The sequence below is a fragment of the Camelina sativa genome, chromosome 4 (genome assembly GCF_030686135.1).
Source record: "Camelina sativa cultivar CO46 ecotype springtype chromosome 4, ASM3068613v1".
NCBI lineage: Eukaryota > Viridiplantae > Streptophyta > Magnoliopsida > Brassicales > Brassicaceae > Camelina > Camelina sativa.
Window position 1 is genome coordinate 30,670,044 of NC_141883.1, and position 20,088 is coordinate 30,690,131.

A 20,088-nucleotide genomic window follows, 5' to 3' on the forward strand; every position below is an offset into this window, starting at 1 on the left:
GGGTATTGAATTAGAATTTTAAAAGATTTTGTAGGATTTATGAAATTTTGCATTTTGAGAGAATTCAATGAGATTGTATGATACTTTAGTGGATTTGTTATTATTTTTATTTTAGAAAAGACAAAGTAGTTTGTGATTTTGTGAGATTTATTGGAAGATTTTAAGAGATTCACACACAAAGGCAAATAAGTTCATCGACTTCTCAAACACAAAAGTCATGTCTGTGTAATTTTCTTAGCAAGATGGGGTTTGAGTTTCTCCACATGAGGGTAAAGCAGCTCTCCGATCATTTGCTTTTCCCTCCCAATTGTATCAGCCTGTCTTTGTTGGTTTAATTTCTTCATATCTTTCCCACGACCATAGGATCTGTTATGCTGCATCTGCTGGTTCGAAGAATCTCTTGACAAAGGAAGCATTTGAGTAGATTGATACACATGGGGCACATACGAAACAGCATTGCTATACAACTGTTCTTTTCTGTTTTGCTTATTGTTTCTTGGCGCATTACCACTGGAGGATATGTGACTACTTGAACGTTAGGGTATGATGAATTGATCAGATTTGGGGCGTATGATGGATAAACCATCCCCGTATGAGTGTTTGTGTAGTAGATTGAAGGGTATGTCCCTGGTCTGACAGAAGGTAAAGAAGTGTTTCTTCCTGCTGCCGGCACACTTTTCCCAAATTGAACCTGTAATTGTTAGAAGCAAAAGCTTCTCTCTCACAAAGAACCAAACAAGCGTACTTGTTGCTCTGTTTTATAGAAGATAAAAACAGAGTATTAGTTTATTAATAAACTGAAAGAACTTGTTATTAATCTCAAACTGTAATTTTACATCCACGATACAATAAGTTTATATAGTAAGCAAACAGACACAACATGTGAACATTTGTGTATTGTAGTTCTTTAATCAAACGACACAACTTAATCTAAAAGTCACGACTTTAACATAAACTCAATTATCGATCAACAGTAATTGCATCTGCCTATCTTCCTTCTTTTGAGCAAATAGCCACATAAAGTGGTTTCCCATGAAACATTTGCCCATGAAAAGTTTTCACAGCATCAATAGCTTCTTCAGGTGTTGAGAAGCACACAAATCCAAACCCCTTGCTTTTTCCTTTCTCATCAGACATTAGCTTTGCAGAAGTGATTGTGCCACATTGACTAAAGTGTTTTCTCAGCTCCTCCTCAGTTACATTTACATTGATGTTTGTTACATATATGCAGCATCTCCTTATCCGCAACAATGGTACCGTTCAACTTCTCAATAGCAGCATGTGCAGCATCTTCTTGCTCAAATTGAACAAAACCATAGCCCCGACTCTTTCCATCTTCAAATGTAGCAATCTTACAGGATACAATGTCCCCAAATGTCTTGAACATACCTTGAAAACCTGCATTGTTGACTGATTCAGGCAAATTCTTAACAAAGACATTTCCAACCCCATTGTTCCGAGCATCAAATTCTCGAACTGACCACATGACTCGAATCATTTTTCCATTCAACATACTGTGATTCTTTTTCTCGATGGCATGGTAAGCATCCTGACGCGAAAGAAAGTTAGCGTAACCATAACAGAGCGAACGACCAGTAGAGGAGTCTTTACAGAGACGAACAGAGGTTAGACTCTTAAACTGGGCGAACGCGTCGTAGAGTGTACCTTCGGTGACGCTAGGGTGTAAGTCTCCGACGTATAACGACGCCGGTACCACAGAATTCGATCCCGAAAAAGCATTCCCCGCGGCGGGAAAATGAGCGTATAACGACGCCATTTTTGCCCTGAACCCCCTCTAAACGACGAAAGAGAGAAAGAGAAAGAGAGAGATAGTGAGAAAGAAAGAAAGAAGATGACAAGATTAAAAACGAAACCTTCTTTTTCTGAGAGTGAAAGAACAAAGGAAGAGGATGCCTTTTTTTTTTTTTTTTTTCTTGAGAACTATCCAAAATCTTTTAAAATCACTGTTAAAACACTTTTACAAAATAAATTGTCAAATTTGAATAACAGTAGATTTTATAAGATTTTTATAAATCTATGATTGAATAACAAGATATTTTAAATTACTTTGACTGATTTTAAAGAAATTCTAAATTCAATAATACTGGATTTGGATAGTGATTTAAAAATCATAAATTGAATAACAGAAGATTTTAATAAAAAATAAGAATCTTTTAAAATTCTAATTCAATACCCCCTCTATATCATTTTCTCAAAACACTATACGTCTAGCTCTAAGAAAAACAGATAGTTGATGATAACTTGTCCGGCTGGAGTTTGATATAAATATGTACTTCTCTTGTAGTGTCATATTGTTCGATGAGAAAATACATAAATAAATAACAATGTCTTTAGCCAATAAATTTAAATAATAATGATGCAACCTCTTCTAGTTGATTGTCTAAAAATTATAGAGATGGGAAAGGCAAGTCACATGTGAAAGAGCAGATTTCAATGAAAGTCATCTGTCAATTGTCAAACATCGACATTATAAAAGTTTTAAGCCATGTGCTGGAGTACTGGTCAGAATCTGTTTTAGCAATTATTGAGTTAAATATCTTAGATATTTTCTGCATACTGTTTTTTTTTATGTATAATTTATTCAAACAATTGAAACAGTCGATCGAAAACACTTCTATTATAGCAATATATAGCCAAAGAAATTCGAAAGTGGAACCCGTCAATGGTTGGATGCATACATTCGGACAGACACGGGGTCTGAGACACATATGCTTAATTTAAAATCTTCGTTGAACATCAACATAACATTATTTTAGTGGCAAAAAAAAATAAAAATTAGAACAGTACAAAGATGACAAATAATAGTAGTATATATTAGGTTTACTAGTCTTCAAATCATGTGAATTTGTAAATCATTCACGAATCACTACTAAATATATGTTTGAATCAAAATGCTAAGATGAGTTTCTTTCATTTAGAGTGACTTTTGGTTGGAGCACAAGTCCATGGATATGATTTTAGTGGTTTGATATAATTGTGGCTGATCGACCCGGCCAACATATCTTTTCGCCGTTTCTTTTTCTTTCAATCTTTTTTTCTTTGAATTATGTGGTCCATTTTGTATTTTCAGTTGAAAACAGTGATCGTGTTTGGCAAAACATCAAAGGCTGGTTAACAATTTTCGTTTATTTGTTCGTTGGATGATCGAACATAAGTAAATGCGTCCCTTTTAGTCATTTTCATGGCGTTGCGTGATAAAACAATGATCATGCTTGGTGAAAGTTTTTCTTCAAATTTATAATCACATTGTTACATTAAATATTATCTATATAAAAAAGAATTATTATTTATTTAAGCTGCAAAAATCACTGTCACAATAAAAATCAGTCATCTAGCCCAAAAGTCCGACCCGGAACACATGTATATTGCAAGAATTTTGATACATATCATATTATAATGTTTGAATTTTTCTTGTAATTGAGTAATTTAGTTGTAAATAACAATCCATAGAATTAAAACTAAAAAAAATTGTTTCAAATATTAGTTAATAACTTAATATTAAATGGATGAAAACCGGTTAATTATTATTATTATTATTTTTTTGTCTTCAATTCTTACCAAACTCATGACGTGTTATTGATTTTGAATGTCGACGTATAATTGCATGACACGTGCTCCCTGTTGGACCACTAGTCCTGATAAGTTACGTAACTTATCAAACGTGCCAAAACACGTGATTTCCACTCCCTGAAATTCACACAATATTTGATTTAAAATAAAGGTTGTGATAATAATTAATAAAAATACATTTTAATAATAAATGACTAGTATTTAGAATCTTAAAATAATTAACTAGTAAGAATGTTGAAGTTAAATATTTTACATGTATAGGTTTAAATTAATGATATTGTTTGATTAATAATATCTATATCATCAAATAGTATATTAAGTTCTTTTATTTGGTATAATATATTAGTTGTATTTAGCTCTTTTTAATATTAATTTCTTAAAATTTATGAATTTGTACTACAGTAGATAACAATAAAGTTAACATTTTTGGGTAATTCAACAAGAACATTAATATAAAATTTAATGACAATATTTTAAATTTTTATTATTAATATATATAATAAACAAAATGAAAAAAAAGATCTACAGTCCAATAAGAAAATTATTAAAATAATATTGATAATTGAGGGAGCATTATGCGACAATATAAATTACAACCAAACCTACTTTACCGACCCATACAGAACTCCAAAGCCTAAAATAAAAAATCTCACCTTTTTTTTTCTTTTTCTTTGGTCTCTCTCTCATCTCTCTAGAAGTCTCTCCTCTGTTTTCACCTTGCTCTTTCTCGTTTTCTGGGATTTTGATCTCCCCCCCCCCCCATTGTTTCGCTTGAATTACGCATCCGTTCTCGCCGATCGTCATAGATCTACGTTGATATTTGTCCGGCTGAGTAAAACAGAGTGAAACAAAAAAAAAAAAAAAAAAAAAAACAGAGGGGGGTTTAAAAATCCTGAAGAAAAGAGAAATCGCATGAATTTGTTTGGAGGCCTGATCTTTTCATCTTCGATTTCGAGCCACTTTACGACTTGTCTTCTCATCTTTATTCTTCATTTCTCTCCCCAGCTTAATAGTAATAATAATAATAATAATAGTAATCGTAATTATAATAGTAATCGTTTGATCTATTGAAGAACAAGAATCATGGAGTCCAGAAAAAACTCTGATCGTCAAATGCGTAGAGGTATTGTATTTTTTTTTTACCTCCATCGGAAATTTCGGATTTTTAAATGTTTGTTGATTGTAATCGTTGATGTATATGAAGAATCTAGGGTTCTTGGGTAATTTGGTTTATCTGTTTTTATGGTTTTTGTGTCCTCAATTTTGCCCTCGTGCTTATTTCTCTGTCGGTGACTTGAAGTTTTGTCCTTTTTTTTGGTTTGGTGGGGTTTAAAATCGTTGTTTAATCGTAATTTTGAATTGTTAGTTTATTGGATTTGAACGGTCGTTGATTCGTGCTTGCTGTGTGTGTGTGTGACAGCTAATTGCTTTTCAGCTGGTGAAAGGGTGAAGACAAGGTCACCGTCGGTGATTGTCATCGGAGGTGGTTTTGGTGGAATCTCAGCTGCTCGCACTCTTCATGATGCTTCCTTTCAGGTTTCTAATTTATATACACTACCACTGCTATTTCAAGTTTTAAGAACTGTTTGATTGGGAACTAAATTGTCACGGTGTTTAGGTTATGGTGCTGGAGTCCCGTGACAGAATCGGTGGACGAGTTCACACTGATTACTCATTTGGTTTTCCTGTTGATCTTGGTGCATCATGGTAATAATAGAAACGGCTCTTTATTCTTGTCATTGGATGATGTTTTTGTTATATTTGGTGAAACTTTGTTAACACAGCAACATCGTTTTGTCACAGGCTGCATGGAGTATGCAAAGAGAATCCTCTCGCACCAGTTATTGGAAGACTGGGACTGCCCTTGTATCGTACTAGCGGTGACAATTCTGTCTTGTATGATCATGATCTCGAGAGGTGTGCTTGAATTTGAATATTCCGGCTTTGTTATCTCGATCTTCTATATCTTTTTATTCTTGTTTGACACCTTAAATTAAACTTATACTGCAATTCTTTTGGTTCTGTAGCTATGCTCTGTTTGATATGGATGGCAACCAAGTTCCTCAAGAGTTGGTAACTCAGGTTGGCGTCACTTTTGAACATATTTTGGAAGAGGTATGTCCATCACATTCATTTTATTATTATTATTATTATTCATATTCCGATTCTCGTTTTTGTTGATGTTGCAAGTCTTAGTTTTATGCTCATCTTAACTAGATTCGTCTTTTGCAAATACAGATCAATAAAGTCAGGGATGAGCAGGATGAAGACATGTCCATTTCTAAGGCTTTCTCAATAGTCTTTACTAGGAAACCCGAGTTGAGGTTTGTATACATAATGTCCCCACTTTTTAAATTTCTTTAGTCTATGCACTTTTGGTAAGCTTGGTTTCATGATTGAATTTGAATTTCCACATCCAGGTTAGAGGGGCTTGCACACAATGTACTTCAGTGGTATGTATGCCGCATGGAAGGATGGTTTGCCGCAGATGCAGATACCATCTCTGCAAAGTGTTGGGATCAGGTTAGTTACATTTTTTCCTCTTGAAAGTTAATGGTTTTATCACATACCGTTTCTTGATTTCTGGTTTAACATTCTGAGAATTGTTCAGGAGGAGTTACTGCCAGGTGGACATGGTCTTATGGTTAGAGGGTATCGTCCTGTCATCAACACTCTGGCCAAAGGTCTTGATATCCGAGTAGGCCACAGGTACACCTTGCCTATTTGAAGAGTTTTGGCCATTTACTTAGTGTTTTGCAGTCATAACCTCTGGTGTTTTTCCTTGTCTCAGGGTTACGAAGATAGTAAGGCGGTACAATGGAGTGAAGGTAACGACAGAAAACGGGGAAACATTTGTTGCTGATGCTGCTGTCATTGCTGTTCCTCTCGGAGTTTTAAAATCCGGAACCATAAAATTCGAACCGAAGCTACCTGAGTGGAAACAAGAAGCAATCAACGACCTAGGAGTAGGTATCGAGAACAAGATCATACTCCATTTTGAGAAAGTCTTCTGGCCGAAAGTGGAGTTTCTAGGAGTGGTAGCTGAAACCTCCTACGGTTGCAGTTATTTTTTGAACCTGCACAAGGCCACAGGTCATCCTGTCCTTGTTTACATGCCGGCTGGTCAGCTCGCTAAAGACATTGAGAAAATGTCTGATGAAGCAGCTGCGAGTTTCGCCTTCTTGCAACTCCAGAGAATTCTTCCGGATGCATTGCCTCCGGTACAGCATCTTGTATCAAGGTGGGGATCGGATGTGAATTCACTGGGATCTTATAGCTACGATATCGTGGGAAAACCTCATGATCTCTACGAGAGGCTAAGGGTTCCAGTGGATAACTTATTCTTTGCCGGTGAAGCAACAAGCTCGAGCTTCCCTGGCTCGGTTCACGGCGCTTATTCAACTGGATTGATGGCAGCTGAAGATTGTAGGATGCGAGTTTTGGAGCGGTATGGTGAGTTGGATCTGTTTCAGCCTGTAATGGGTGAAGAAGGACCTTTCTCTGTTCCTCTTCTTATCTCTCGTCTCTAAACTCCCCCATCATTGACTAGAAAGAACCTGAAGTGAAGATGGATTGTCTTGTGTCTTAATTTGAAACTATAATTATTCTCGTGTCGTCGGATCGTTTAAAACATCTTTGGTTTGGTATTCAATAAATTTGAACATTATAATACATCCTTGTGATATTATTTATATATGACAATCATCTTTTAAGAATTCAACTTGTGCTAACTAATATAAACACTAATCTAAAAAGAGGTTAAATTGAACATGAGAAGAAAATAAAGAACGAGATGAACAAAATTTGAATTTCCAGGACCGATGTTGCAAAATAAAAACAACTGTTTGTTGTAAATATGAGTATCTCCAGGGGTATAACGATAACATTTCGTAAATTTTTATTAGATTGGAGAAGATAAGAGTGGCAAAAACAGAGCTTTATCCTCTTCTCTTCTTCTCTGTGAGTATCTTTGAGAACAATGGCGATGGCTATGGCGGTGGTTTCTTTCCCATCTCTACTCAACAAATCAACTTTACCCTCTTCGCTCTTCACTCCAACCTTCCTCCCTGCGAAATCCTCTTCCCTTCTCATCAAATCATCACCCAAAACCAGATTCGTTGTCTCTTCCTCCATGGAAGCTGGAATCGGAGTAATGGGTTCAAAGCTCGGAATGATGAGTTTCTTCGAAGACGACGGCACAGTTGTTCCAGTAACAGTCGTCGGATTCCGCGAAGGCAACATCGTGACCCAAATCAAAACCCTAGCAACCGACGGTTACGACGCGGTTCAAATCGGTTACCGTCGGGTACGCGACAAGAAGCTAACTAAACCGGAAACCGGTCATCTCCTAAAAGCCGGTACGATCCCAATGAGACATCTCCAAGAGTTCAGGCTAACGAACGTGGAAGGATTCGAAACGAACCAGAAGCTCGTGTTCGACGAGATATTCAAAGAGGGGGACCTCGTCGACGTGGCGGGGACGACGATTGGGAAAGGGTTTCAAGGAGGAATCAAAAGGCATCATTTCAAGAGAGGTCAGATGACTCATGGTTCCAAGAGTCATCGTGCTTTGGGTTCGATTGGTGCTGGTACTACTCCTGGAAGGGTTTACAAAGGGAAGAAGATGCCTGGGAGAATGGGAGGGACGAGGACTAAGATTAGGAAGCTTAAGATTGTTAAAGTTGATAAGGAGCTTAATGTTGTTATGATCAAAGGTGCTTTGCCTGGTAAGCCTGGCAATCTTCTTCGTATTACTCCTGCTAAAATCGTTGGACTTAATATTCCCAAGAACTAGTTGAGACTTCAGACAACAACATCAAGACTTGCTTTGTTTTGTAATGTTTGACTTTGTTTGAATCTATATCTATTGTATCCAAATTGCGGAATCTGGATTTTGGTGTTAGAATTGGAGTTTTTGTATAAGTCAATGTTCTTCTTGAATGCGGTGAAATTGTGTTTAGAACTGCGATTATATTCATATTCAAGGATCTTTCCCAGCTCATATTCAAATATTCAAGGAACTAATGTAAGGACAAGAGTAGTCAAGTAGACAAGTAGTGACAAAACAATATTAGGATGACATACTCAAAAAACATATATTTATAGTTTTAAGGGGTTTAAATTGTACATGAGCTATTTATGATAGGAAGAAAAAAATGAACAGATAAATATAAATCTTTATGTTACGTTTTTGGGATTTTAAAGAATGGTTGAGAAGCTCTCAATAGGATCAGATTCTTCAAGCATAGAAGCAGCTTGGAAGCAATCAGTAGCATCAGCTATACGTCCATCAGATTTATGAACCATTCCTAGGTAATACCAAGCTTTTCGGTTTGTTGGATCAATCCTCAATGCATCAGAGAGCAAGCTTCTCGCCACGGGGAGAGTCGGCTGATGATCTTTCCCTCTTTCAGATAGCAATGCTCCAACCGCTACTTTGCAAGGAACCGATGATCCGTCTAGTAATAAACCGTCTAAGAAAGCTGCTAACGCGGGTTTAAACTCCTTTCGTCCTTCCCACATTCGACCTGATCATCCCAAAGATTCAAACCGAATTTGAGTAAATCAAGGAAATGGATTCTAAGAGATTAGTTAAAATGTGTTCTTGTTCTTGCCTTCTGTATGCAGCATTGAAGCAGAGTATTGTTTCAGCTCCCCGGCCTTTTTCAAACAGACTTCCACGTCGTTCCAGTGCGAAAGGCTTGAGTAAAGATAAGCCAAGCCATGCCACACTTCAAACTCATTCACTTTGTCTTCCTCCATCTGTGTTATTGTCAAATGTCTTCAATAAAAGAAGGAAGGTTTTGATTGATGATGTGAATAGATTAGAAAACAAACGAGACTTAGAAACCTGAGAAAGAGTTCTGAGAGGTCCGAAAGACTTCCTCTGCGCTTGAACCAATGCAAGAAGGTAACGATAAGTCTCTACAGCTTCTGTTGGATTTGACTGAGAGATTTTCAGCTTTGCTTTAAGTCTCAAGAGAGGTCCTTGATCCCACTTTGCGGTTTCATCTAAAGCAGCATCGGTCACAACTTCAGCTTCTGAAAACCGTTGCTGAGCCGACAAAACAAGCGCGAGAAATCTCCATCCTTTTAACACCGACCCTCCCGTTGCATCGATGAACTCTTTGGCGTAACGTGACGCGGCTTTTAAGTTCCGTTGCTCAGCGTATTGAACACCTAACTCAAAGATCAAATCAGGATTGTTGTGCTCAAACGCTATAGCTCCATCTAATGCTTTCAATGATTCTGATTGAAGCCGAGACCTTTCGAAATCCGACGTGGGAACCTTAGCTTGCTTCCCTAAACAAAGTCCTAACATCCTCAAACCAACGCCTTTCAAATGCTCATCCATACCTTGTGCATTGTTTATAGCTCTCTGCGCATAACCCGAACCTTCTGCAGCTAAAGAAGGCTCTTCACTGCAAAGCTTAGCAGCTAACAAAAGTGCTACAAGATCATCAGGTTGTTCGTGTTTATGCAGAGACTTTCTAAGAAGGTTAATCGCAGCACTGTTTTGACCAGCTGCACTATATGAAAGAGCCAAAGTGTTCCAACGCTCAATACGGCTATACACACCAGGCATTACTTCTTCAAGCTGCTTAGCGAGAACCGAGGTCTGACTACATAAAGATAACGCAAAGGTAAGGTGCTCAAATACAGACGGATCCCATTTAGCTTTCCCGAGGTTGAACTTCTTTAAAAGAATCATTAGAAGAAGAATGGCTTCTTCTAAGTTGTTTCTAGGTATGTAGGAGCCCTCGATCTGAGAACCTAAGCTCGGGGGACTCGCTTCGACTCCAGAATGTAGAAGAAAGACTGCAAAATCTTTCTGAATCCTTGCACAACAGTCATTATCAAGATTCCATTGGCTTAAAAGAGCGCGTCTATAAGAGGATATTGCTTCTTGGTAGTCACCACATTCTTTCCATAGCGCAGGAAGTAGTTCAACTGCGTGGCTAACGGTTTCTTGAAGTTTGTTGTCCACTTGAGCATCTGGTATCCCTTGCTGGAATATTTTCTCAACAGAATCAAGAACACTCCTGCATTCGTGTGCAGCCTCTGCAAAATAAAACAACCAGCAAGGAAAGATTCAGATTTATAGGTTATATCAAGAAGAACAAGGCCTCAGATTCATCAGATTCACATTTTCTCAAACTGTCTTGTAAATGTAAAAGCAAACAAAATGAGCCTCACAGTTAAAAAAGAGAAAAATTACCGGTTATTCTCCCAAGCTTTTGAAGAGATTTGGCTTTCAAGTAGATAGCTTCAAGGACCAAGTTAGCAGCATGTTGGGAAACTAATTGCTGCGGTTCACGGGGACGGTTTTTCTTAGTAGCTGGTTTCTCAGGAGGTACAGAAACCTGTAACCGCTGGATAGCAGCTTGAAGGTCAATACCTTCAAAGACACGAAGTGCACCTTCTAAATTTCCTCTTTGGTATTCCAATCTACCAAGAAGTGCTCTTGCTTCCTGTAACCACAAAAACAAGCGAGAAATCTAGAGACTACTCCTTTGCTTCCTAATAAAGTTGGTGGTTGATGGGAGTTTGGAAATAAAATAAAAAAACAAACCTCGAAATTGAGAGATAAGCCTTCTCTCAAAGAAGTTTCAGCTTCTTGGATGTTTCCTTCATCAAGCTTTGCTTCAACTTCAGATGTTTTAATGCAAATCCCATTTGCACATAGTTGTCTGATGATCTCATCATCCCCATTCTCGCTAAAATCCGCGGACTGATTACCGAGCATTGTTTCTTCCACCTTTTTAGACTTAATAAACCCGCATCAAAGCAAATTCTCTATCTTTTCAATACTCCATAGATCATACATCCATCGTGACTAGTAGCAACTGCATCACTTGGAACAAATAAATAAAAAACATGATTTTTCTAAGTCAACGCAAGTTCCTTTTGCTCGATCACAATCAAAAACTTTTCCAGAGGTAACAACAAACCAACATTTTTTCTTTCTTGAGACAAAATCCAAAGAAATTGAAATCATTATCTTGAAAGGACCCACCAAAAATGGAAGCTTAAAGGACAAAAAAAAAGAATAACTTTGTCATCATCTTTCTGACTTTTTATTTTTCAAACTTAGTGTAGGAAACATTATAATTACCTTAAAAACAATTCGAGACTACTACCTACATTACATTCCCTTGATCTGTTCATCAGCAAAACTATATATATAATGACAAAAATGAATTTCCTAATTCTTCGTTTGCTCCACATTCAACCAAAAATTAAAAGAGATTGCAATGTGGATCCTTTACAAATATACAAATTCACATTATAAGGAATTTCAAAAACAATGATGAAATCGAAACTCCCATATAATTTCAAAATCGATCAGGAAAAAAACAAAAGCCAATTTCGGGGGGCGAGGGAGAATGAATCTACCGTACCTACGATCATCTGCTTCATGGTTCCTCCAGACACCCGATCGAATCAAGGACGCAAAGAAGATGAAGAAGCTGCACCAACGAATTTTGCGGCGAAAATTCGGATCTGAAAAAAACTTTGAAAAGGGAAAGAAAGAGAGGACACTTTTTTGATCTTTTGGGATTTTTTTTTTTTTTTTAAATTTGGTTATAATAATAAGAAGAATGTGTTTTTTAAAAAGGCGTAACAGAGTCTTAGGAGCCGTACGTGCTTCCGGTGTTGCACAACGTGAACGGGGGAGGTAATAGAAGAAAGAAACACCCAAAACACAACAACACAAGAGACCACTGTTTTGTCTTAAAAGCTCTCTCTTTCTCTCCTCTCTCTTATGTAATTTCGCATGTTCATTAGGGGTAGTATTGTCTTCTTGACGGTTACTTAAGGAACTTGATTGAGATCAAACCTTTTAATTCATTAAGAGGCTTTCACGCACCACTGATGGAAAATAAGTCAAACGAGTCTATTTAGGTGCAGCACAGTCTAATTTATCTAATGGCTTAGCTTCAAAGCCAAATAATCGTTGTTGTGTTTTTTCCACACTACAAAAACCATTATTATTTGTTATATTATCAGAATGTTAAACTCTTATTAAATGAGGAGGACAAACTATGCAAATTTGAATTAATAAATTAAGTCTAACGAAGACAATAACACTTTGGTTCTCAAAGATTTTAGAACAAGTTGTACTACAATTCTTCTTGTTCAATTACACAATAGAGAATGCTTAAATACACAAGAAAATAACTAACTAGTTAAGAACGTGGAATGTGAACAAGAAAACATATTCCCACTCATTAATACTCTCTCTCTCTCATTATATTATGTAAGAGTTACATAAGTTTTTTGATCATACATAATTAAATTAATATAGTTTGTGCGTAGAAATTTAATAAATCTAATAAATTAGAATTAAGAAAAAAGCCTTTTGAACCCAAAAAAAAAAAGGTCTACATGATCTTACATATTGGAACAGGTGGAGTATAGATAACTAAAACTTTAGGCCACTTCTTCTTCTTCTCCCTCAAGTGGTCTCTCATCAGTTTCACCAATACCTGCTTAGAAATTCGAATTTCAGTTGTATCGTTTAGAAATCGTATGGTAGGTGGGTCGGCAAGAGATACACGTTGCAGTCTTAACTTACGCACAACTCTTTCAGAAAAGTTATGGACGTTTCCACTTTCAAAGAGGATACGAATTACTTTTCCGTCAACCGAACAGGTGGATATAGCATGGTATGGTAGCCACAACAAGTCCAGTTGTTGTTCAATTAAGATGGCTCGTTCCCGAGCTTCCCCAACCGTGGAAGGGTCAAATTGCTTCACATTGGTTTGCAATTGGGGACGTAAACCGGAAATAAACCGGCTGGTCAGTTGTTGTTCAGACTCGTGAACGTTGTCGATTTTATCTGACATCATGTCGAAGAATTTTGTAGCATAAGCTTCCACTGATTGAGATCCTTGCTTCAGATTGCGAAATCTCTGTACAAAAGCCTTGCGCACCTTCTTCCACCAAGCTAGAGCTCTTCCGCTAAACCGTGATGATGTTACCATACTGAAAGGATCTTGTCTCTTTTTTTCAGAGGTACGGGAATGATTCTTAAAAAAAATCTTTGGAACCCTATTTATAAACCATAAACGTGCAAAGAGTATGAAGTTGAAAAAGGAAACAAATAATAAAACAAAACAAAAAAAGGAAATGTCTGTTGAATAGCTTAAGTTAGAAGTCATCCTATTCCTAACCAAGATATAAGTTGTCAAGAAGATAAGAATCAGGTTTTGTTTAGGAGTTATCTAATACAAATGTTTTTCTATTAGGAATAGGATTAGTGTTATATAAATAAGGGTGTCGAACTATGACATAAACTTTAAGAGAGTTTGTGAAATTGAGAGCTTTAGTTTTGAGTAAATTTTTGAGTTTTGAGTAAATTTTCTAAAGCTAATAAAAAAAAGTTGTTCTTTGATTTTGATCTCAAAGTTCTGTTAGCATACTTGAAAACTAGAATGTCGAAAATGTAAAATTGAAAAGTTTCAATAACTGAAAGAAGGAAAGAAACTTTGATACGAAAATGTAAAACAAAAAGGAAGAAAAAATGCTCTGTTATTTTTAGCCACTGGTCAATGACGGTCAGCAACTCCGATTGGGCCATTAAAGTGCATTTGGCCCAAAATCAGTTTAGATGTGTTTTTTTTTGCAAACACAGCACATAACACTTACACCAAATCTGGGTGTTTCTTCTTTCTCTATGTCTTTTTTGCCAATAATATACCAGCAACTTCTTCATTAGAAGACTCTTTTATAAATATATAAATGAGAAGAGTTTTAATGACTTTAGCATTTCCTACTTAATGATACTAGTATAACAACAAAAGCGTTAGGTAGCAATTACACTTCTAAGACGATTCAAATCAACATATTCAATCCCCTTAACCCAAATTCTACTTTTCTTTCTTTTCACATTTTATTTATTTATTATTAACTAAAAAAAAAGAAAATCCTCCAAAGTAAATAAGTTTGGAATGGTGAAGCATTTCAATTACTAGCAAAGCGATATTCTCAATTCTGTGGAGAATATAATTGAAGATATGTACCTAACTAGAGTTCCACAAACCCACGTCATTAGTAATTGTTACAAAAGGTGCAAGGACCTCTAGGATTCGAATAATTTGCTAGCTTTTTTTTTTTTGTTTTTTTTTTATTAAAAATTCATCTACTTATCACATTGAAATGTGCAAGCTTGGTTTTTGTTACTAATAGAAATTAATTAACTCAAAGTACATGTACAGTATATGTTAATTTAGTACTCAAATCACTGACTGTCCTTTTCATCACTCTCTTTGGCATTGGGAAACATTTAAGGCCTCCATTCATTTGTCTTAATTCAAAATTATTTTAAGTTAGTTCTTACGTATAGTCAATCATCAAATCATGTATAATTATATAATATTAATTTATATCTATCAAAATACTTCATTGTTATCTTTATTATTATTATTATCTCATATATTATAAATCATGTATTTATCATGTATTTTGTTCTCCGATAGATTAATAAATTTGAATTATTTGTAGTATTATACAATTTATACAGGTACATTATTGCGTGAATTAGTTGTGCATGCATTTATTAGACAAGACCTTGACCTCTTGGCTTAACATCTTAAGTCATCGTATAAAGCTAGAGTTTAGTGGCATCCTTATCAAACAATTGTTAAAAACAACTATCGAAATATTAATACTTTTAAAATTCAGAAAAAATAATATCAATACTAGTATTTATTTACTCATACGATCAGACTCATATATATTGCATGCATAACAAAACTTTTGTATGATGATTATTTTTTAACAATTTTTTTCTTCTATATATAATCTTTTTGCTAAAATATTGGTATATATGTCAGTTGCATGAATATTATTTTGACAACAAGATGTAATATGTTTTTCTTTCTATATGAAAAACCAGAAGTTGGAGAATTTAGAAATAACAGTGTTTTACCCTTTAAATTTTAAAAGTTTAAAGAACACAAATGTGTTTTCTTTGTTCCCGAGGCTGCCAAATGGGTGAGTAGTGGTGACGTCTCGTCGTTGAATTTTCTTTGAGGAGTACATAAGATGGATCCCATTTTCTTTGTCTGTTTAAGTTTGGCCGTATCATTAGCCATGCACATCACGCGATGTAATGAACCATATTTTCCAAGAAATAACATAACGTTAAATTCAGGAGGTAAAAATTCAAAGAATAAATTTTGGTTATTTTCTTTGTCACCAAACAACTTTTTTTTCTTTTTGCTTGCTTGTCATATCTAGATCGATACATATTATAAGTAGATTAGTCGCATTTGGATATACCATTGGGTTGCGCGGGCACGTGTGTGAATTGGAACTTCTTTAGTACTTATCAAATTGTTAGTACGTAACATCATACTGTATACTATGGTTGAATACTTGAATTATATTGTTTTCGGAAAGTTTTTACTTTGAAATTCCAAGTTAGGAATTGGAACTTCTTTAGTACTTATCAAATTGTTAATACGTAACATCATACTGTATACTATGGTTGAATACTTGAATTATATTGTTTGGGAAAGTGTTTTTTTTTTTTTGAAATTCCAAATTAGGAAAAGTTAGGAATTTATATATAATACGCGGTTTTGCTTTAGAATGTTGCACTTTTGTTGATCAATAAATAAATGAATTTCACATACAGATTAACTAAGTCATACATAAATTAAATATACTAATATACTTATATTCGCGAAAATAAAGCACATACGTTATTGTTTATACGTAGCTCTATGATTAAAAAAGCAGCAAATGATTGTAAATATTACGAACAGTCTGGCAATCTAAAGCCTTCTTTGTATTGCTTCACCCCTAAGGTTTACGTTTAGTGAACTAACTTTATACAATCTGTGAAACATGTATAATCCATATATATTAACCACAGTACTTGTGAAATATTAAATTTGATTGCATCAAGATTTTTATTTTTATTTTTGCAGATAAAAGATATGACTGGTGACTTCCTCTATTTCCTATACCCGGCAACCAGAGAAATAAATAAATAAAATGTGTCCTACGTACTTAATTACTTATGCTTAAAAAATATTATAGATATATTGTGTGAAATCTTGTGCTGGAGAGTAATCAATTGAGTCATTACAGATAACTAATGGATAGAGATCAAGCTTGGTAAAACATCAAATGTTATGATACACCACAAAACTTACAAAATCAGTAATTATCAGGACGTAAAAGATTAGAATAGGCACTATCTTATTATACAATAAAGATCAATATGTACGTATACATCATAGTAATATAGTATAATATTTCGGAAAATAAAGTACAAGTTGTGGTATGTGGTTTTGGTCGAAACTTAAGAGTAGTAAGAAATTAATTAACAACAACTCAAAATTAGGATAGTAACGAACAGAAAAATGTAACTATATATACATGTATCACGTAGCTGCTGCTACCACAACAACTCACAAGTCTATAAGTTTCATGATAACTACAATGGCTTTTTCATCATCAATATCAAATCACAAGATTCTAAAAACACTAACGTTTTTGCTGATCGTAAACTTCTTATACCTAATTCAAACCACTTCAGCTGTGACCAGATCCAGTTCCAACTCCCACTTCTCAAGATTCTCGAGACATCGTCAAAGCTCACCATCATCAAGAACCAAACAAGGGTTTCTCGAATCGGTCCAAGAGAGTAAGAACCATGCTCTCTTGGCTCGTTCTCTCGCTTTCAATCTCACGCTTTCCCATAGAACCGCACAAACCCACACGTTTGATCCCATCCACGACTGCCTCGAGCTGCTCGACAACACACTTGACATGTTGTCTCGCATCCATGCGGATAACGACGAAGAAGATGTTCATACATGGCTAAGCGCAGCACTCACGAACCAAGATACTTGTGAGCAGAGCCTTCAAGAGAAATCCAAGTCATACAAACACGGACCCGCGATGGATTTCGTCGCAAGAAACCTGACCGGTTTGTTGACTAACTCGCTTGACTTGTTCTTGTCCGTGAAATCGAAACACCGGAGACTCTTTTCAGAACAGGACTCGTTTACCACGTTCGTAACTTCACCAGAGCAGCGAAGGCTTCTAGAAGCTTCGGTTGAGGAGCTGAAGGTTGATGCGGTCGTTGCTGCCGACGGAAGCGGGACACACAAAACCGTAGGAGAAGCGTTGTTGTCTACGTCATTGGCGAGCGGTACCGGGGGCAGAACCGTAATTCACCTGAAAGCTGGGACATACCATGAGAACATCAACATTCCGACGAAGCAGAAGAACGTTATGTTAGTTGGTGACGGTAAGGGCATAACGGTCATTGTTGGCAGCAGAAGTAACAGAGGCGGCTGGACTACTTACAAAACTGCCACCGTCGGTAAGTTTCAATAAATTTTACTTTTATTTCGATTTAATCTTTATTCTCGGTTCGGTTCGGTTCGGTTCGGTTCGGTTATTGATTTCAAATGATTTGATACGGTTTTGATGGTTTGAAAGCCGCGATGGGAGAGGGGTTCATAGCGCGGGACATAACATTCGTGAACAACGCCGGACCTCAATCGGAGCAAGCGGTGGCGCTCCGTGTCGGAGCAGATAAATCCGTCGTGTATCGATGCTCCGTCGTAGGATACCAAGATTCACTCTACACACACTCTAACCGACAATTCTACAGAGAGACAGATATCACCGGAACCGTCGATTTCATCTTCGGAAACTCCGCCGTCGTGTTCCAGTCATGCAACATCGCCGCACGTAAACCGTTACCGGGTCAGAAAAACTTCGTGACGGCGCAAGGACGGAAAGATCCGGGTCAGAACACCGGGATCTCGATTCAGAACTGCAAAATCACGGCGGAGTCGATGACTTATCTCGGTCGGCCGTGGAAGGCGTATTCGAGGACGGTGGTGATGCAATCGTATCTCGGCGGGTCGATTGACCCGGCGGGTTGGTCTCCTTGGTCTGGTGGTTTTGGTCTCAAGTCTCTGTATTACGGTGAATTTGGGAATTCGGGTCCTGGATCATCGGTTTCGGGTCGGGTTCAATGGAGTGGGTACCATTCGGCTTTGACGATGACGGAAGCCGAAAAATTCACTGTGGCGGGTTTTATTAACGGGGATATGTGGTTGCCGTCAACGGGCGTTAGTTTTGACTCTGGACTTATCAAGTGAAGTGAGCACTCTCGTTTGAATAATTAATATCTCAAACTTTGTTGGTTATATATAGTCATTAATGTTGAATTGTGATTAAAGGTAATGGGTGTGATAAATAATTCTTAACTAATTACACTGTGTGTGTATAAATCATATAGTCCCTTTTCGTTTTATAAATTGTATATTTGGGTTTACACTAAAAAAATGTTCTCCAATTTAAATCTTAATATGTTGCAGAATTGTTTATACTTCTTTAACAAAAAAAAGAATTGTTTATATTTTATACAGTAAAACCTCTATAAATTAATACTCTATAAATTAATAAACACTATAAATTAATAAATTTTACTAGTCCCAAGTCGGGACAGTGTAAAAATTAACAAAATTCGATAAGATAATAAGATAATATTTTTTTTGAAATCTCCATGTAAAATATAGTCCCAATAATATCATAAATTAATAATCATGTAAATATATATATATATATACTGATATAGTAAAGTATGTTTCTCTTAAACCTTATATATAAAAAAATTGTTATGTTGTATCTTCAAACTATAATGATATAAAATATTCTATAACATTTCATAAAATAGCTAAAACTTTTTAAAATTTTCAATTTCTAAATATGCATCATTTACATTTTTATAGTTTGATAGACTATTAAAATACGAGAATTGATATTCTTATTCATAAATTTGAATATTTATGTCATATGTATAAGTGAATTTGTCTATAATATTTGTAATTCATTGTCAATAATATGTTTTAATTATTTCAAATTCAATTCCAATACCATAAAATTTACAACATCCAAAATTCTAATCTTATTTTGCAAAAATTGTCTCAATTCATAGTTTTTTAAAAATTAAACAATTAAAAATATACCTATAAATTAATAATTATTAATTTACACTATAAAATAATAATTATTAATTTATAGATAAATTAATATCACTATAAATTAATAAAATGTCTTGGTCCCAACATTATTAATTTATAGAGGTTTTACTGTACTAATGTTTTAAAGAATCTTCATTTGTTGAAGTAAACGGTAAGAAACATGTAGATTTTACACACTATACATGTAAGTGTAAATTAAACTTCTGTGAATCATTGATAAATTGGATACAAATGACATGGATGTGGATAAGTGTTTAGCCCGTCCATCAGTGGTTTTAAAGCCTGCATCATATAAGTGAGGATAAAGAGATTTTAAAAGCCCATTGTTATAACCATAAATAATCTTGGATTATATGTTTTTTTTTTTTTGGCAAACGGATTATATGTACTCTTCTGTTCTTCTCTTTTGGTCAACTTCTTTCTTTTGTTCGTTTCTGTTAAGGCAAATATTTGGTAGAACGACCGAATTAAATTG

At 35.6% G+C, this 20,088-nt stretch overlaps 4 protein-coding genes and 1 pseudogene across 6 annotated transcripts; 3 read left to right on the forward strand and 2 right to left on the reverse strand.

Moving 5' to 3' along the window:
- Positions 1-215: 215 nt before the first annotated feature.
- LOC104782813 (polyadenylate-binding protein 7 pseudogene) lies at positions 216-2,569 on the reverse strand (annotated as a pseudogene). The gene is made up of 2 exons (XR_015596331.1): positions 1,196-2,569; positions 216-691 (listed from the first exon to the last, which is right to left on the reverse strand). The product of XR_015596331.1 is annotated as a polyadenylate-binding protein 7 pseudogene (transcript).
- A 1,508-nt stretch (positions 2,570-4,077) lies between these two features.
- On the forward strand, positions 4,078-7,263 carry LOC104782814 (polyamine oxidase 2). Its single transcript, XM_010507854.3, has 9 exons — positions 4,078-4,714; positions 5,012-5,127; positions 5,210-5,298; positions 5,395-5,508; positions 5,619-5,706; positions 5,830-5,915; positions 6,012-6,114; positions 6,203-6,300; positions 6,383-7,263. Exons 1-9 carry the CDS (start codon positions 4,675-4,677, stop codon positions 7,119-7,121), a joined length of 1,473 nt encoding a protein of 490 aa, XP_010506156.1. The 5' UTR covers positions 4,078-4,674; the 3' UTR covers positions 7,122-7,263.
- Positions 7,264-7,267: 4 nt separating this feature from the next.
- LOC104782818 (large ribosomal subunit protein uL3c) lies at positions 7,268-8,532 on the forward strand. Its single transcript, XM_010507858.3, has one exon. The coding sequence runs from the start codon at positions 7,571-7,573 to the stop codon at positions 8,384-8,386; it is 816 nt and encodes a 271-aa protein (XP_010506160.1). The 5' UTR covers positions 7,268-7,570; the 3' UTR covers positions 8,387-8,532.
- Positions 8,533-8,668: 136 nt separating this feature from the next.
- On the reverse strand, positions 8,669-12,379 carry LOC104782817 (protein NPG1). 2 transcript variants are annotated; one of them, XM_087511876.1, is made up of 6 exons: positions 11,994-12,379; positions 11,165-11,438; positions 10,811-11,063; positions 9,443-10,653; positions 9,207-9,354; positions 8,669-9,119 (listed from the first exon to the last, which is right to left on the reverse strand). In XM_087511876.1, exons 2-6 carry the CDS (start codon positions 11,336-11,338, stop codon positions 8,791-8,793), a joined length of 2,115 nt encoding a protein of 704 aa, XP_087368002.1. In that variant the 5' UTR covers positions 11,339-11,438; positions 11,994-12,379; the 3' UTR covers positions 8,669-8,790. The 2 variants fall into 2 exon arrangements, with proteins under 2 accessions (XP_087368002.1, XP_087368001.1); XM_087511875.1 differs by having other exon boundaries at positions 11,165-11,446.
- Positions 12,380-16,938: 4,559 nt separating this feature from the next.
- On the forward strand, positions 16,939-19,071 carry LOC104782819 (putative pectinesterase/pectinesterase inhibitor 16). The gene is made up of 2 exons (XM_010507859.3): positions 16,939-17,938; positions 18,058-19,071. The coding sequence occupies exons 1-2, from the start codon at positions 16,987-16,989 to the stop codon at positions 18,726-18,728; spliced, it is 1,623 nt and encodes a 540-aa protein (XP_010506161.2). The 5' UTR covers positions 16,939-16,986; the 3' UTR covers positions 18,729-19,071.
- The last annotated feature ends 1,017 nt before the right edge of the window (positions 19,072-20,088 follow it).

Bases quoted from the DNA above. Each gene is read 5' to 3' on its own strand.
- LOC104782814 (XM_010507854.3), top strand. From the start codon at position 4,675: ATGGAGTCCAGAAAAAACTCTGATCGTCAAATGCGTAGAG. The intron at 5,128-5,209 runs GTTTCTAATTTA...CACGGTGTTTAG, and splicing joins TTCATGATGCTTCCTTTCAG to GTTATGGTGCTGGAGTCCCG. The intron at 6,115-6,202 runs GTTAGTTACATT...AGAATTGTTCAG, and splicing joins CTGCAAAGTGTTGGGATCAG to GAGGAGTTACTGCCAGGTGG.
- LOC104782818 (XM_010507858.3), top strand. From the start codon at position 7,571: ATGGCGATGGCTATGGCGGTGGTTTCTTTCCCATCTCTACTCAACAAA.
- LOC104782817 (XM_087511876.1), bottom strand. From the start codon at position 11,338: ATGCTCGGTAATCAGTCCGCGGATTTTAGCGAGAATGGGGATGATGAG. The intron at 10,654-10,810 runs GTAATTTTTCTC...TTTATTTTGCAG, and splicing joins AAAGCTTGGGAGAATAACCG to AGGCTGCACACGAATGCAGG. The intron at 9,355-9,442 runs GTTTCTAAGTCT...ACAATAACACAG, and splicing joins CTCTCAGAACTCTTTCTCAG to ATGGAGGAAGACAAAGTGAA.
- LOC104782819 (XM_010507859.3), top strand. From the start codon at position 16,987: ATGTATCACGTAGCTGCTGCTACCACAACAACTCACAAGTCTATAAGT. The intron at 17,939-18,057 runs GTAAGTTTCAAT...ATGGTTTGAAAG, and splicing joins TTACAAAACTGCCACCGTCG to CCGCGATGGGAGAGGGGTTC.